Raw genomic sequence first — 15,289 nt, 5'->3', positions numbered from 1 at the left:
CAGGATATTGAACAATTGCTGACTAGATTTGGGAACGCTGAGGGTAGTGAGAATGACCACACGGATGGAGATTTCCTCCTTGAAGAGACGCCTGAAAATAACGATGAACAAGAAACCCCGAATGAACCAGTTGTGAGTAAAATTTACGATATTAAAGAATCAATTGAGACCATGGTTTTCTTGCACCGAAACGTTGAAGTGCCAAATGTCAAAACCATCTATTCTATACCCTTTGAACTTGACCGTGTAACCGGTACTCTACTTTATGTTTAAGTAAATTTGATATTCTTTTTAAGGAACTCACACGTGCCGATTTTGATGAGTATCGTCTGGACCATCCCGGGCCAATGTCAACCAGCGCCTTCAATAAATGGAAGAGTTTGGGAGGCAAAGACGCTTCTTGGTTTGTTTGGCGGGTGGGACGAAGAAATCGGGGTAGGGGTGGAAGGGGTAGAGGTGGTCGGGGCAGGGGTCGTGGTTTAGGTCGAGGTCGGGGTAGAGGTAGAGGGGGTATTGCTACGGGTAGAGAGGATGATGTAGTGGGAAGGGATGAGAGAGGGAGAGGGGGTAGTGTAGTGGGTGCTAGAGGGGCTAGAGCTGACAGGGGGGGTCGAGGTAGAGGTGGTAAGGGGGGAGAGATTTCCAGGGGTGTGAGAGAGGGTAGAGTTGGGAAATTTTGGGAGAGGGATTTTGGAGGGAGGGTTATTTTTAATTTACAGGTGGAGAAGGGTGGTGTTGGTATCAATCATCTTTGATAGCTGATTGATACGGTGCATTCAAACTTAATGAATTATTTATTGAAAATCTTCGTATACACAATCATACCCTTCTTTACCTGTGAATTTTAAATATTTATGTTCAGTGATGCATTTACAGTATTTCATTTTATAAAAAATTTGAAGAAGCCCTCAGCTAGAATTCGTTTAGCATTAAAGGATAAGGAAAAGAATTTAGCTTTTTCGAAAACTTATATTTGATAGTTGGTAAGTAATAAACGACAGATAGAACCCATAGTTAAAGCCCAGAAATTCTTGAAAGGTTTTACTTCGTAAGTAAACCCTTGTTTTAAATATTTCATTTTTGTACAGTCCTACTTTTCTGTCTCAACTTTGGAAGTTTTAGCCCCTAGCTCAGCAAGATGATTTTAAGTCTCTCATAATAATGCTTTGAGGAAAAGTAAATTATTGTATAGTCTCCTGTGCAAGGTTCACACAGGTTTAGGTTAGATTTATTATATAGTTTCCTGTGCAAGGTTCACACAGGCTTAAATAGGTTAGATTTATCATATAGTCTCCTGTGCAAGGCTCACACAGGAAAGTAAATTGATGCTTAATAGAAATCAGCGAGGTAAGAACTTATATACCGTTTAGTTCTTTACATTTTTTTTACTAGTCTTAAATTTGACCTTTTTGGGAAGTGGTAAACTGCTAATGAAAATTTTTAATCCTAATTTGTACATTATATAGCTTGCAATGTGTTTGATGTCTATTTGCATTTATGGGCATAATGTTCTACTTCTTATGCATTCTAAATTTTTAATTTTTTTTCTATATTATAGCAAATAATATAATTTATTGAGATGATTCTTTCTAACGTCACGAAAAAAAATTTTAAAAGGTATGAAATATCCTTTCACCTTGTAATACTGAGAAAAAAAAAGGATTTAGTAACCGTTTGAGCCATAGAAAATTTGATCTGTAGGCAAAATCATGTGAGACTGAATTTATCTTTAAAGGCATTTAACATCTCGAGGTACGACATAACAAGAGTCGAATGTTCATACTTTACTTATTCGTTACAGAAATGTCGGTGGTACATGGCATGACACAAGGAAAAAAGATTGACTCACATGGCAAGATAAGAAAAGTTATTCATGCACATGGGTGTAAAGAGTGGTAAATTTTGATTACTGACACATATCTACTTTATAGAGCCCTTTTAAACTTTGTAGCTAGTAAAAATGAGATCTCTGTCTGAACTGCACGTTTTTTTCTTTGTCTTTAGGAATACAAGGAAAAGTTTTCATGAGTGCTATAATGTAAAATCTCGATTTCTCATTTCAGTATCGCATTTTTATATGACAGTGGCGTTTTTAAAGATCAAAAATGTTTAACGTAACAACTACTTCCGACTGGTAACCTATGTTATTTTGGCTGTATGATACATCAACAAGACCTAAAAGAGAGGTAAATACACGCTTTTCTATAATTATAGTGTTAATTGGCTGAGGGTGAGTGTTATTCTCATTTTTCTATCGTTCTAAATAATAGGCCTATTGTTCGAAACCTCCGAAATCTCACCCTGATATTCTGATAAAAGTTATTCCTATAAAAAAACGTGTAGACCGATCACATACCTTTATATTTTGCTAGTATGACAGATGGCTGCTGACTACGCTGTTAAAAGGAAATATTAGTGCAGTGATAAAATAATCAATGTGGATCTTCTTTTAGAATGTAGATGTGTATTTTTTTCATTCCAATTTATTAATTATTTCTTAATTTAAGGAAGTGCTGGCATTTTTGTCTGTAATGTAACTTTTATTTCTTTCATTTCAGTTACGTTTCACCCTTGGTGTTCAAAATCTAGATTGTTTCGCACTTATGACGAGAAGGAGCATCGAAAATTAAATAACTTGATTTATAACTGGATGTCTAAAACTCTTCACGAAATACACGCGTAATTCCTGTGGAGACTACTGGAAACGGGGGGGGGGCACTGGGTTTGCGGACTGACGGTATGTGCGGGCCAAAAATTGGCTTTTAAAATTGCACCCTTACAGTGCAGCAAAAATCAGTGAAAATCATACCCTTAGAGTGCATTTTCCCCCAAATTTTCAATCCTTTCGTGCAAAAAATGGTCAAAATTCTAGCATTTTTGGTCAAAATATCTAGATTTTTCAAGAATTTTCTGAAATTTCTACCCTTACAGTGCATCTCTAGTTTTTCCGACCCTTACAGTGCATTTGAGGTGCCTTGAAAAAGACACCCTTAGTGCCCGCACATACCCGTCGGTCCTTTTGCCCAGCTGCCCCCCCCGGGACTGGAAATCGACACTTTTTTATAGAGCCGTATACCCTTCATATACTCTGGAGGCGCGTAAATTTAATTTATAATCAGACAATTGAATATTATTTGTATTTTAACTATTGTTCAGAATGATTATTAATTCTTAAGACAAGATGTTCTAACTGGAATCATTCTGCTTTTATTCAATCTGGAGTACAGAACTGCAATCGTTCAAACAAAGCTCTTGCTCCCCTACTTAACCACCCCCTATTTATAAACACCTCCTTGAATAAACGTCTTTCCGAAAGAAATAATTACTTACATACTCACAATTAGTGCCGAAATTTTTTGAGAAGTTCCTTTAAGTAGTAATTGAAATCGAGTGACAGGCTGAGTTTTTCGAAATTAGTCCTGTGATTGTTTCGTTATTTTAAAACAAATTTTCGTGATTTTTTGAAATTTTTGAAGTTAATGATCCACCCTTAGACACACAGGGTGGGTCTAATATCCACCCAAGCAAAACGCCCACCCCCTTCTCTTCTTTGCTATGGTTTTTACTAATTTTTCGGATAAAGAAGCAACAAAAAACTAAAGGGGTGGAAGATTTCGAAATATACTTATCAAGACTATTTACTTCTCTTGCGAATGATTTAAAATTTTGCTTGCAACTTGCGAATTTAGTGACCTGCCTCAATCGCTTCGCAACTTTTATACATATACGGCTTGTTATAACCAGTCACAAACACCATCCACAAATGCTTCTTCTTCACAACCACGTCCGAAAAAACGCAGATGCATCATTTACTCAGATTCTGAATCTTCACAAGAACTTTGAATTTTTGTTTTTGTTTTTACACGTCCTGACTCAATGAAGTCTGTTTGTAAATGATTTGTTTAGACACGTTTTGTAAATTATTTTCGAGGTTCAAATGTTTAAATATTTTATGACATCAAGTAATAATTATTTCGTCTACGTTTTCTTTTGTTTTACAACTTTCTCTTTTGTTCTTGAAACTATTTTCTTTTTATTTATGCACACGTTAAATGACGTCAATCAAACTTCAATCAAAATATTCGATTGATTTTCGAACAAAAAACTAAATATTTTTAAATTTTTTTGTTTTGACCTTTGTTTCGATAAAAAGTAGAAATGTGACTGCTTTTAGAATTTGATATTTGAACTTTTTCGAAAAACAATAAATTTTTTTGGGTCGACAATAAATGAGTTATCGTATGAGTTCTCGTGAAATACTCAATATTTTACTCGTTCCGGACTTTTTCCGATATTTTTCCTCGCCTTACAGGCTCGGAAAAATATCACGGAAAAAGTCCGGAACTCGTAAAATATTTATCGTATTTCACTCAAAGTCATGCGATAACTATTACTTATCACTAACTTTTGTCTTTTGGGAATTATGTTTTACTTGTTTATACAAAAGCAAATGTTAATTATTTTTATGTCTATCAAGGTATCAAGATATGGTGTATTGTTCTACGTACAAATATATATATTCAGTATGATTGTTCCTGAAAACTTTTTCGAAATCGTTTATAATTTGCTATATCAATTATCGAATTATGTTTTGTGAGTCATGTATGCCCATTGGTTTATTCTGTGGGAAATATTTCTTCCAATCAGAACATGGCAATTTTTCATAATATATTTTCTGACCAAGAATTTATTTTCGTTGGAATCCATTTCAGCGGGACAAGCTGGAGTTTTTACAAGCTCTTATTTTATTTGGTTGGTCGTTAAGATGTAATAAAAGAATCTTATTACTTTCTCTAAAGAACGCGTCATCTCTATCACTTTAAATGACCAATTAGTGATCTGGGAAGATGGAATTATTCAACCAGTCATTAAAAAGAGAAGTAAGTGGTGATATAAGGAGAGGAGAGAGTGTGGAAAGAAGTTTATTTTGTATGGCGTCATGGCCAGGTGCTTTGTGGACTTTGAGGGACTTTAGAACATTGTCAACCTCTTGATGTGTTATTTTTTCTTCGACTTCAAATCTAGTCAAGAGAGGATCAAACATGTGATAGATAGAAAAACGTTCTCTTCTATGAAAAAGAGTGTTCTCAAACCAGTGGTGGACAATATACTTATGCCTTCTGGTTGGAAAATTTTTTCTTGTCTTTCTTTAAAGGAATTAGCTATGTCTTGTTTATCTTTCACCTTAGAGCCATCTTCTTTGACAAAAACTTTATCTTTATGCTGTGTGTTGCATTTTTCACCATCTAGAATTGTTTTAATATATTTCCAGGTCTTTTTGGTTGTTTCTCTAACATTAATTCTTTTCTTCATGAGCTCGAATCTTCCATCATCGCTATCTCTTATTTGTTGTTTGATCTGTCTGTTTAATTCTGTTTTTCTGCTTCTCAAAAAGATATTATTTTTATTTTTTCTTAACAGATTGATTATACTTCTTCTTTCTTTTATCAATTTTCTGGTTTCAATAGACATACCCTGGTTTTTACTTGGTATCAACTTAGTTGGTACATGTTTATCTATGTCTTGAAGGATGGAGATCAGTTTGTTTGTTTTTTCTTCGACATTCTTTGTTCCAAAAGTTTTGTCACAAGAAAATTGATTTATGATCCTAGCAGCAGTCTCAAGGTTAAGTTTATGGTAAAGTTTAACAAACTTTGATTTTTTAGGTGCTGTAGGATCAAAGAAAGAAAAAGAGACAGGTAGATGGTCAGAACCAATGGATTTAAGCGAAGTAATGTGCTCAATTTGAAAGAATCTAATAGGAGATGTTATAACTTGTTGTATAACTTCTTTAAATTCACCTTTTTTGGTTTTAAAGTTTGGTGGCATCACATATGTTTCAAAGTTGTTATCATCATACAATTTCCTAAAAGTAGTACTCCAGGGGAATAAGGCGGGATCGCGAAGGTCAAAATTCTTGCAACGTTACAAATCATTTTCCAAAGCTCGTTTTGGGCTCAAACGAAGCGTATAACTAATTAGAATAAGATTCAGTCTAGGCAGATGTTTTTTCATTTTGAAATTTTGCGTAATTCACAAAAATCCTCAATTTTGCGCTATTTTGATGACGTCATAAAAATTGAAATTCCAATAACTTTTGATAGAATCATCAAAATAATTTCAAACTTTCACCAAAGATGCATGCCTCCGCCAATCAAACAAAAGTTTGTTTACTCGACGTTTTTTCGTGGCTTTTGCATGAATCTGTTAATAGGAAATAGGTGTATTATCCAAAAGTCTCAAAAATCCCAAAAATCTCAAAAATTCCATGAGTCTTCCGAGCTCGTACACTTTTTTTTCCGAGTGATTTACTGGATGGTTTGGTTTACACAATTTCACCTGACCGTACAACGGAAATTTTTAGAAAAAGTCTTTGGCACCACGCCGCCGCAGCCCCGAATTTTCGAGATTATCGGGTCCAACGATCAACATTTAAAGTTACAACAACAAAGAGAGTCGAGAGCCGCCTGATTGATTGCTGATGGCGGTACGTTCCGGGGGGTACTACTCTTGCCGACCGACGGGGGTGCTCCGCTGAGGTTCGAAAAATGGACCCTACGTGGGACTCGCTTTTGCAAAAAAAGTAACCCTGAATGGGACTAAAATTCCAAAATTTTCTCAAAATTCACTACTTTTTCCCCAAATTTTCCAAAAAAAGGCACCCTACGAGGGACTGATTTTTCTATTTTGGTGTTTTTGCAACCCTACCTGGGACTCGTAGAGGTTAAAATAGGTACCCTGACCAGCGGTGCATCCCCGTAGCCCATTTTGCCTGGTACCCCCCCCGGGTACATTAAAGACATCTGCCAATCTCTCCGATGGGATCCGAGTCTCATTAAAGGTCTATTTTCAAACTTTGGTTCGTATACAGTGGGTCCAGAAAAAAAAGAAGTGGAACAGAATTAAAGTAAAGAAAAAGCCTCTCATACCTTGTTAGATAGAGCGGTAGAGTTTGGGATAAACTTTTAACACTTCTGCCCCGAAAATTTCCGAAATTTCCCTCTTCTAAATTATTCCCTTTACACAGTGACCTAAGTTAGACGATAGGATCGTCTAATACCACTAGCGTTATTTATTTGTAATACTGTGATGTTATTAAAGTCTAGGTAACTCTTGAGTAATGAGTCCGAAAGTTTGAGCCGTGAGTCGGAAATCTTGAGTAGAGAGTCGGATCTTTGAGTTTGGAAATGCTGGGACCGAAACTTTGTTTAGATGAGTGGTTTCTACTAACCTCATCGCATAATAATTAAAAATACATAATGCATGCAAAATATATAACCCATAATGATGCATAATAATATAGAACGTGTAATAATGTTAATGCAAAAACACATAAGGCATAATAACAGGCATAATGAACCAACATTAGAAATTACACCAAATTTGACTTTTGGTGACGATGGAGTTAGCAATCGATATCAGGGAGGGCAAGAAAGCATCTCTAGGGGCGTGAAGCGTTTTTAGTTTTTCCTCTTCCTGCGCAGTCCTTTACAAACGACAGTCTTTTTACAAACAAACGGTTTCGTCGGTATTTGAGGTTGATTTTACCAAGGACGAATCGAGGAAACAGGTCAAAATTTCCAGGAAAAGTAATTTGCGACACATTATTTCCCCAAAAAGACCCAGGAAACAGGTCGAAATTTCCAGGAAATGTAATTTGAGTTCAAGAATTAACCTTGCAAAAACTCAGGAAACAGGTCGAAATTTCCAGGAAATGTAATTTGAGTTCAGGAATTCGCCTTGATAAAACCTAGAAACAGGTTGAAATTTCCAGGAAATATGATTTTTGAATGGAGCTCATATTTTTCCAGGAAACAGATTATTATTTCTAGGAAGGCGATTTCTAAAGAATTGGGAAAACAGCTCAAATTTTCCAGCACTAATGGGGTAGGGAAACAGATGTTAAAAAAAAGGTCCTCGGTGGCTGCTTTCGTTATTACAGAATCTTGCACGTTCAGCTAAATCTGGAAAACTATCTTGCATCTGTGAATTTGTTCTTTGTGTCAAATTTCTTAAACATTCTCAGTGATTCCATCCCAAAACCTTTATCTTTAAAAGGACACCCAACAACACATCAAGATGAAAACTTGAAGAATCGACCTTTCAAACATTCGATGTAGTCATAGTCGAAATCGACTGAAGGAAAAAGCTGAAAACAGAAATGAATTATAAAAACCATTAATGTTTATTTAACCAATAAAATCACTTTTGATGATGACATTTTTTGATGGCGACAGCACTTTCGTTTTCAAATTTTTGATAATTTTGTTCAAAATATGCTATATCTTGGAAGTATTATATCTCCTGATGTAGAAGAGATTTTGATATTCTGGTAGCCAAATGAATTCCCCACCAACGATTTTCAATCAGATTTGGAAAGTTTTGTAATCTAAAGCCCCTATGGGGCGGCAAAATCTCCAAAATTAATTCTTTTGATTTTGGCGTGTTATTTTTTAATTATGACGTCATCAGAAAGATTTTTTCCTGAAAATGGTTTGTCTTGTCCATACAAAACTACTGTCAAAATTTCAAGTTCATAGCATTACAATATAAAAAGATATCTTAATTTGAAATTTGCGGTAAAATACAGGATTTTGTACCGAAAAAATCAGGGTGTTTGACAAAAAATATATTTGTGAGATAATGAGCCAAAATAAAAGTTAGGAATTGTCCTAAAATCTTAAGACCACATCACAATCCCTTAAAAATCTATTGGAAAAAAGTTGTAGGGGGGATTTTTAGTCCCCCCGGCCCAAATAGGGTTAAATCAGCTACATGATGACGGAATCCATCGTATGTTCTTCATCTAAACCTGTGATCCCATGTTTGAGTCCGTCGTTTTTGGTGTAAATTGCTTACAGGCCCGCAAGCCTTGATTTTAGAGAATGGAAGATATACTTCCACAACTGGGTGTAAGGCGTTGCACCCTCTATTTTTTATCTAAAAAGTCTGAATATTTCTAGCCCTTCATCTAAACCTGTGAGTCCATGTTTGAGTCCGGCGTAAACACAACAATTTTCGATAACGCTCACTTTTCAAACAATCTTTACAGTCAAACAAACTATGTTGCTGTTTTTGACCAACATTCAACCTTCAACTTTTTCTTTTCTTTTTTGCTTTTTTCGGTACATTGCTGATGAACCACTTGTATTTAACATCAAAACCCTTCCCATCTTTAATGGATTCGACAAATCGCCCATACCCAGTCTTCAAAACATTACTAACAAAAAAATTAACGTTAAGTTTAGTAACGCCAGAAATTCTTAATGGCACGTCCACATTTTAGTGTTAGCCGATTTGGGCATTTTCTAGAATGTTTTTACTTTGGTTGACATAACTTGCCAAAAGATGTATATATATATTTGCCTAGTACATCAGGATGTGCGAGGATGTCCCCTGCCTGGTGTCTAGTGCAGTCGGCTCCAAAGGAGTCTAAGGTGTTTACACCTTTGTTGATTCATTTTTTGTTTTCTTCTCCTGTCAGTCTACCTGGAGTTTGTTGTCATCTTGTACAGGCCGCTGGGGTAATGTCGCCTGACTGTCTTAAATGACAGTCAGCCTGTCCCTGGATAAAGACAGAGGGACCCAGAGAAGATTTGCTACCTTCTCATTGTAACATCGTCTCTCTAAGAGGAAAAAGAATTCTGCCATTCTTTGTTGTTTGTAGGTCTGACAGGAGAAAACATTTTATTTTCATACTATATATATGGTGAAGATCAGAGATCTGACCTCAAGGAGAGAAAGTGTTGAAAATACGAAATAAAATAAAGATGAAACATAAAAAGGCACTAATATTTTTATAATTATACGTTTTTTTTCCTTTTTTTTGAATTTTTTTGAATTCTTCTAAATATATAAATCAAACCAATCAAACATCCTGTCAAGAAATGAGAATTTTATGCGAAAAAGAACCAACAAACCAATAGACATAAAGTTTAAAAAGCCAAGCAGAAAAACACAAACACCAAAACCCACTCTAAAACCCAACCAATGCAATCTGGAGTCCCTGACTTGCGACAGGCGCAGCGGCTTTAAACATGTTTTATGGACGTCCAACACTCAGCCTCCCCCAGATTGCATAACCCTGAACCGACCCGCAGTCCAAACAAACTAACAAACATAGAAAAATAAACAAAAACTCCCACACAAATACAAAGAAACAAAAAAGGGTAAACAACAGACAAGAACAAGAACAAGACAAACGACAAAATACAAGTATCAAAAAACACAAATTTTTTAAAAAGTAGGCCCAGAACCCGGTTCGACACCGGGGCCCGGTTGTTCAAAAGTGGATTAGCGGCCGATTAGCTTAAGTCCGGATTAAATAGCGATTAGCGCCGATTAACGAAAATTTGTCTGTTGTTCAAAAAATATCACGATTAAAAAAGAGATTAACTTAGACTTAAACACCCCAAAACTTAATCCTGCTCGGGAGGTGGATTAAGGAAAGATTAAGCTTAAAACAAAGTGAGAAATGGCCGCCATGAACATGATTTTATATGGAAATTTGCAAAGAAGACGTCCAAGAACATACAGACTGAAAGATTTTATGCATAACAACACTTTTTCAGATGAGGACATTCGGATGCGCTTTCGCTTTTCACGACAAGGCATTGTGTTTTTAACCAATCTTCTCAGACAAGATCTGCAAAGACCTACACAAAGAAACCACGCTTTGTCTGTGGAAAGTCAAGTGTTGATTTCTTTAAAGTTTTTGGCATGTGGAAGTTTCCAACAAGTTGTGGGAGATGTTATTGGAGTGGATAAATCAACTGTTTCAAGGATTGTTCCCCAATTTTGTCAAGCTCTCAATCGCAAGAGAAACCAATTCATTGTATTCCCTACCACTGCCCAACAAAAGACAGAGATCAAGCAAGGTTTTTACAGAATGGCTGGCTTTCCTAGCACAATTGCTTGTATCGATTGCACACATGTAAGAATTTCTTGCCCCCATGAAGATGAAAAGGACTTTGTAAACAGAAAAAATTATCATTCTATAAATGTTCAAGCCCTGACTGATCATAATTATCGTTTCCTCGATGTTGATGCAAGATGGCCGGGGTCGACACATGATAGTTTTATTTTTCGTGTTTCTGCAGTCAAAAATCACTTGGATAATAACAACAACTCGATTGACGATGGCTTGGTTATTGGAGACTCTGGATATGCTTTATCACGCTACCTTTTGACCCCCTATGATAACCCTGTAACACCACGAGAAAGACGATTCAACCGATGCCAAAAGAGAGCTAGAAGTTCAGTCGAAAGAAGCTTTGGTTTGTTAAAAGCACGATTTCCTGCGTTACGATTTGGTTTGAGAGTCGACCCTATAAAAGCATGTCAAATAATTGGTACATGCTTTATCCTTCATAACATTGCTATTATGTTAAATGAAGACCCATTTGACGATGAAGAAGACCCAGACGACTTTGAGGCAGAACCTTATGATGGAGACGATCAAAATCGTGGTGCAATACGCGATCATATTGCAAATACATTCTTTTAAAAAACATGTTCAAATACATAAAATCTTTATCAAAATATTATCAATTTACATTTTACAAACGACACAACACACCACCGACCACACACAGTCATTCAAACTTTCTAATATTATTTGTTTACAAATCTCTGAATTTTCGAATGTTTTCGTTCGTTCGATCTTGTTAAACCTGTTTAGCGAACCCGTCGAGCAGGTCGCACTTGTCAATCTCTAATCAAAACATTTTTTCAGAACAAAAGAATTTTTTTCAAAACAAAAGATTTTTTTTTCAAAACAAAAGAAGGCGAAAATTATCAAAAGAAAAAATCGTTTTCAAGACAAAAGAATTCTCTCAAAACAAAAAAATTTTTTTTAAACAAAAGGAACTAACCTATGTCATAACAGTGTCGACAAAAATTATTTGTCAACAAAAGGGAGACAGTCAAAAACAAATGAGTGTGGTAAATGGTGTGCTGTGGAAAAAAATAAGTTAACTGTATATTATACCAAGTTTTTTATTTATTGTTCGTTATTGTTGATATTTTCTTCGGTAGGGTCCACATAAACAAAGTTTGTATTCATTAAGGTCAACTCTAAAGCTGCCTTTTCTTTCTGTAGATCGAGCAACTCAGCATGCCTTCGTTCATTTTTTATCTTCAATAACACTTCTTTGTTTTTCAAACGCTGAAATTTTAGTTTTGCTTTTTGAATGTTCAGCTCTTTGATTAGACATTGTCTTTGAATAGTTAAGGTGCTTGTTTTATTTTTCTTTGAGGGTTTCTTTGACTGTAAGATGTTTTTCTTCTTGTTTATTGTTGAAGGATTCTGGCTGGTTTTAGAGGGTGGACTGAACAACATCACATCATTCTCGATGAGTTTATTTTGGCTGCTAGGTCCGGGTTGATCCAATGAAATCGAGTTGCTCTGGATATCTAAAAAGACAAGGGTGGATTAAAATATTATTTATTTTATTGGTATTTTTTTTCTTTCGTTATGTTCAAGAACAAAGAAAAACTTATTACATGCATTGTTCTTCCCTGACTGAGTGAAATTAATATCATAAAGAGAATTATTTGTACGAATGGAATAATCGAAACAAAGAGTTTTCTTTACCTGTATCATCAATGAATGATGAGGACGAAAAACCATCTAGGCCTTCAAAGGAAGGGCGTCCTTCGAAAAGTGAAATTACTTTATGCTGAGCTTCAGTTGGGGGTTTTGTTGGTGGGCCACCACCAGTTCCATTGACGTATCTTTTATACTCGTTGTGAGTGATTTTTGCATCGGATTTTAGATTTTTCCATTTTGTTTCGATGTCTTTTGTGCTTCTATTTGCAACACCGAGGGCATTAACTTTCAAAGTTATGTTCTCCCATAGAGCTTGTTTAGCAGCGTTTGTTATTGAAGGGGAGAACTTTCCTTCAATCGTGCTCTGACTAGCCTCGTATTCCTCCAAGATGATCCTGATCTCATCAGCAGTGAAGTTAGTTTTTCTTGGTCTTTTTCCTGACATTTTGTATAGATTGTTCGATTGTTCTTGAATGAGTTTTTTAAAGTTTTTTTTATTTCTCCTTTTGTTTGTTTTGGTTTCGCAGGGAACGTTCGAAAATTGAAAAATTACGTCACGGAACATTCGAAAAGGGTTTTCCCAGAGTTTTCCCGCGCGATTACTTAATCTGACGTTCGAACAACGGAAGTTAATCCCCGCGATTAACTAATCGAAATTTAATCGCGATCAGCGTTAATCGGGATTTAATCTAATCGATTTTTTGAACAACCGGGCCCGGATGTATACCGACATAATATCTTAAAGAAAAGCGGCGTCTTCATCAAAAGGGGATACGATCGATCGGTACAAGTAGAGAGGAACTGTCTAGAATTGAGTATGTGATTGCACGGAACGAAGCTAAGAGAAAGATAACACAAGTAAAAAGGAAACTTGAAAAACGGATATGTGGGCAAACAAAGAGGAGTCCAAAAAGATTCTGGAGACATGGAAACAAAATCTGGGATCTCGCCTCTCATGCGCAACCCAAAGGATAAATCTTCTCTTCGTTATGCGGACGAAGACAAAGCTGATATACTACAGGATCAGTTCTGTAGTGTATTTACAAAAGAGCCCGGTGATAGTCTTCCTGAGTTTCAATCACGCACCGATTCTAAAATAGAGTTTAATCTCAAAAAAGAACTTAAACCCAAATAAGTCAATTGGTCCGGAAGAAATTCATCCAATTATGTTGAGGAGCTAGCAGACTACATAGCTGTCCCGCTCCACACAATCATGACTAAATCATTTGATAAAAGTACTATGCCAGACGGATGGAAGGTTGCACATGTACATCAATGATTTACCAGAGGCTACGAAAGCAGAAATGTTCCTGTTTGTTGACGATACAAAACTGGTGGAAGAAATAAACCATAAAGTAAAGATATCAATTAATAGAGAGACATCCACAGGAAAAAGTCATCACATCACCCGGGTGTGAAAACTTAAATTCCGAAACCGTAATTTTCGAAAATCAAATTTCGAGTGTAATGTTTTAAAACTGATTAAGTGTGATTTTTTTGCATTGTGATTTCTGAAATATCACACTGCGGAATTTTCCAAGCAATTAATTTAATTTTTTAACCTTGACGTGTGAAATCGAAATAAACACTTGCAACCCACACATAAAAGATTTAATGAAAATCACACGTATGATTTCTAATTTCCGCTGACGAATAAAATTTTCAGCCTGCTCTGGGATTTCCTATTTCACAGGCCGGAATCTTTTATAAAGTTATATACTTTATAAATTTGTCGGTGAGATTCAGTTTTGGGGCCATTAGAAAAAAGCTACTATCTTTAAGCGATTGAAAAATATTGTTGAAATTGAAAATTTTGAAAAAGAACTTCCAGGAAACAAAGTAGAGATGTTAAAGGTTTTCATGCAGCAAAAATTTTTGCAAAATCTCTTTTCCCCTAGCCCTTTCCGGACGCATGATTTCACGGCTATATGACGCAAACAAAAATTTGATTTTTGACTGGCTTCACTAAAATTGCAATAGAAAGTGATTGATAAAAGATATCACGATAAGTAATACCTCGTTTTTTTCACATGTAATAGGGGTTTTGAAATACCAAAAAAATTTTTTTAAATATGGCTGACACATGGTCACGTGACCGAAAAATCGGCAAATTTTTTTTCGGAAAGGCAAAATTTTTGACTTTGAATAGAGAAATAGAGTAAAAGGCCTTTGCTTTACGCCTTGAACTTTGAATATGATTTAGAGAATTAAATTACTGGCCGGGTAAAAAAAATTTCATGTCAAAAGCTTTCCAGGAATCTGAGTAAAGTGATTTTTTGTCCAAATTTTTGAGCAATTTTTCCCTTACAGATTTAGCCTGAGTAAATTTACAACAAACATTGAAAATTTATAATTCTAGTTGTAAACAAGATATCAAAAAGCGGTTTTTTGCAGGCTACGGGAAATTTATCTCAAAATCATTATTCAAAACCATGTTATTGTATTTTGGCGCGAAAACTGTTAAAATCTTTTACAAAGCTATGGGCCACCCGGTGGCCCGTGCGTCATATAGGAACACGATTCATGGGCCACCCAGTGGCCCGTGCGTCCGGAAAGGGCTAGATTTGAGAGAAATTTCAAATTTGATCGCCGTTTTGGGGGCCACATACTGTACCTTTTGTTAGTTGCTCATAAATCCTTTTGTCAATGTCTTCAAAATTCAATGTTGTATCTTCAACACTTTTGGAATCTAAAAGAAAAATGGTGCCATGTCTTATCGGTAGAAAATTTGTCGGCAAA

The 15,289-nt window shown here is 35.7% G+C and overlaps 2 protein-coding genes across 2 annotated transcripts; one reads left to right on the top strand and one right to left on the bottom strand.

The window, feature by feature from the left end:
• The first annotated feature begins 10,276 nt into the window (after window positions 1–10,276).
• On the top strand, window positions 10,277–11,533 carry LOC136818789 (putative nuclease HARBI1). The gene has a single exon (XM_067075026.1). It carries the CDS (start codon window positions 10,475–10,477, stop codon window positions 11,504–11,506), a length of 1,032 nt encoding a protein of 343 aa, XP_066931127.1. The 5' UTR covers window positions 10,277–10,474; the 3' UTR covers window positions 11,507–11,533.
• A 468-nt stretch (window positions 11,534–12,001) lies between these two features.
• On the bottom strand, window positions 12,002–12,995 carry LOC136818776 (myb/SANT-like DNA-binding domain-containing protein 4). The gene is made up of 2 exons (XM_067075014.1): window positions 12,596–12,995; window positions 12,002–12,414 (listed from the first exon to the last, which is right to left on the bottom strand). The coding sequence occupies exons 1-2, from the start codon at window positions 12,993–12,995 to the stop codon at window positions 12,002–12,004; spliced, it is 813 nt and encodes a 270-aa protein (XP_066931115.1).
• Window positions 12,996–15,289: the final 2,294 nt, after the last annotated feature.

This window comes from Clytia hemisphaerica, unplaced genomic scaffold (assembly GCF_902728285.1).
Source record: "Clytia hemisphaerica strain Z4C2 unplaced genomic scaffold, Clytia hemisphaerica genome assembly, whole genome shotgun sequence".
Lineage (NCBI taxonomy): Eukaryota > Metazoa > Cnidaria > Hydrozoa > Leptothecata > Clytiidae > Clytia > Clytia hemisphaerica.
This window is presented reverse-complemented; position numbering and strand designations above follow the sequence as displayed.

Coding starts and splice junctions, on each gene's coding strand:
- LOC136818789 (XM_067075026.1), top strand. CDS start 10,475: ATGGCCGCCATGAACATGATTTTATATGGAAATTTGCAAAGAAGACGT.
- LOC136818776 (XM_067075014.1), bottom strand. CDS start 12,995: ATGTCAGGAAAAAGACCAAGAAAAACTAACTTCACTGCTGATGAGATC. Junction 12,415..12,595: donor ATCATTCATTGATGATACAG/GTAAAGAAAACT, acceptor TTGTCTTTTTAG/ATATCCAGAGCAACTCGATT.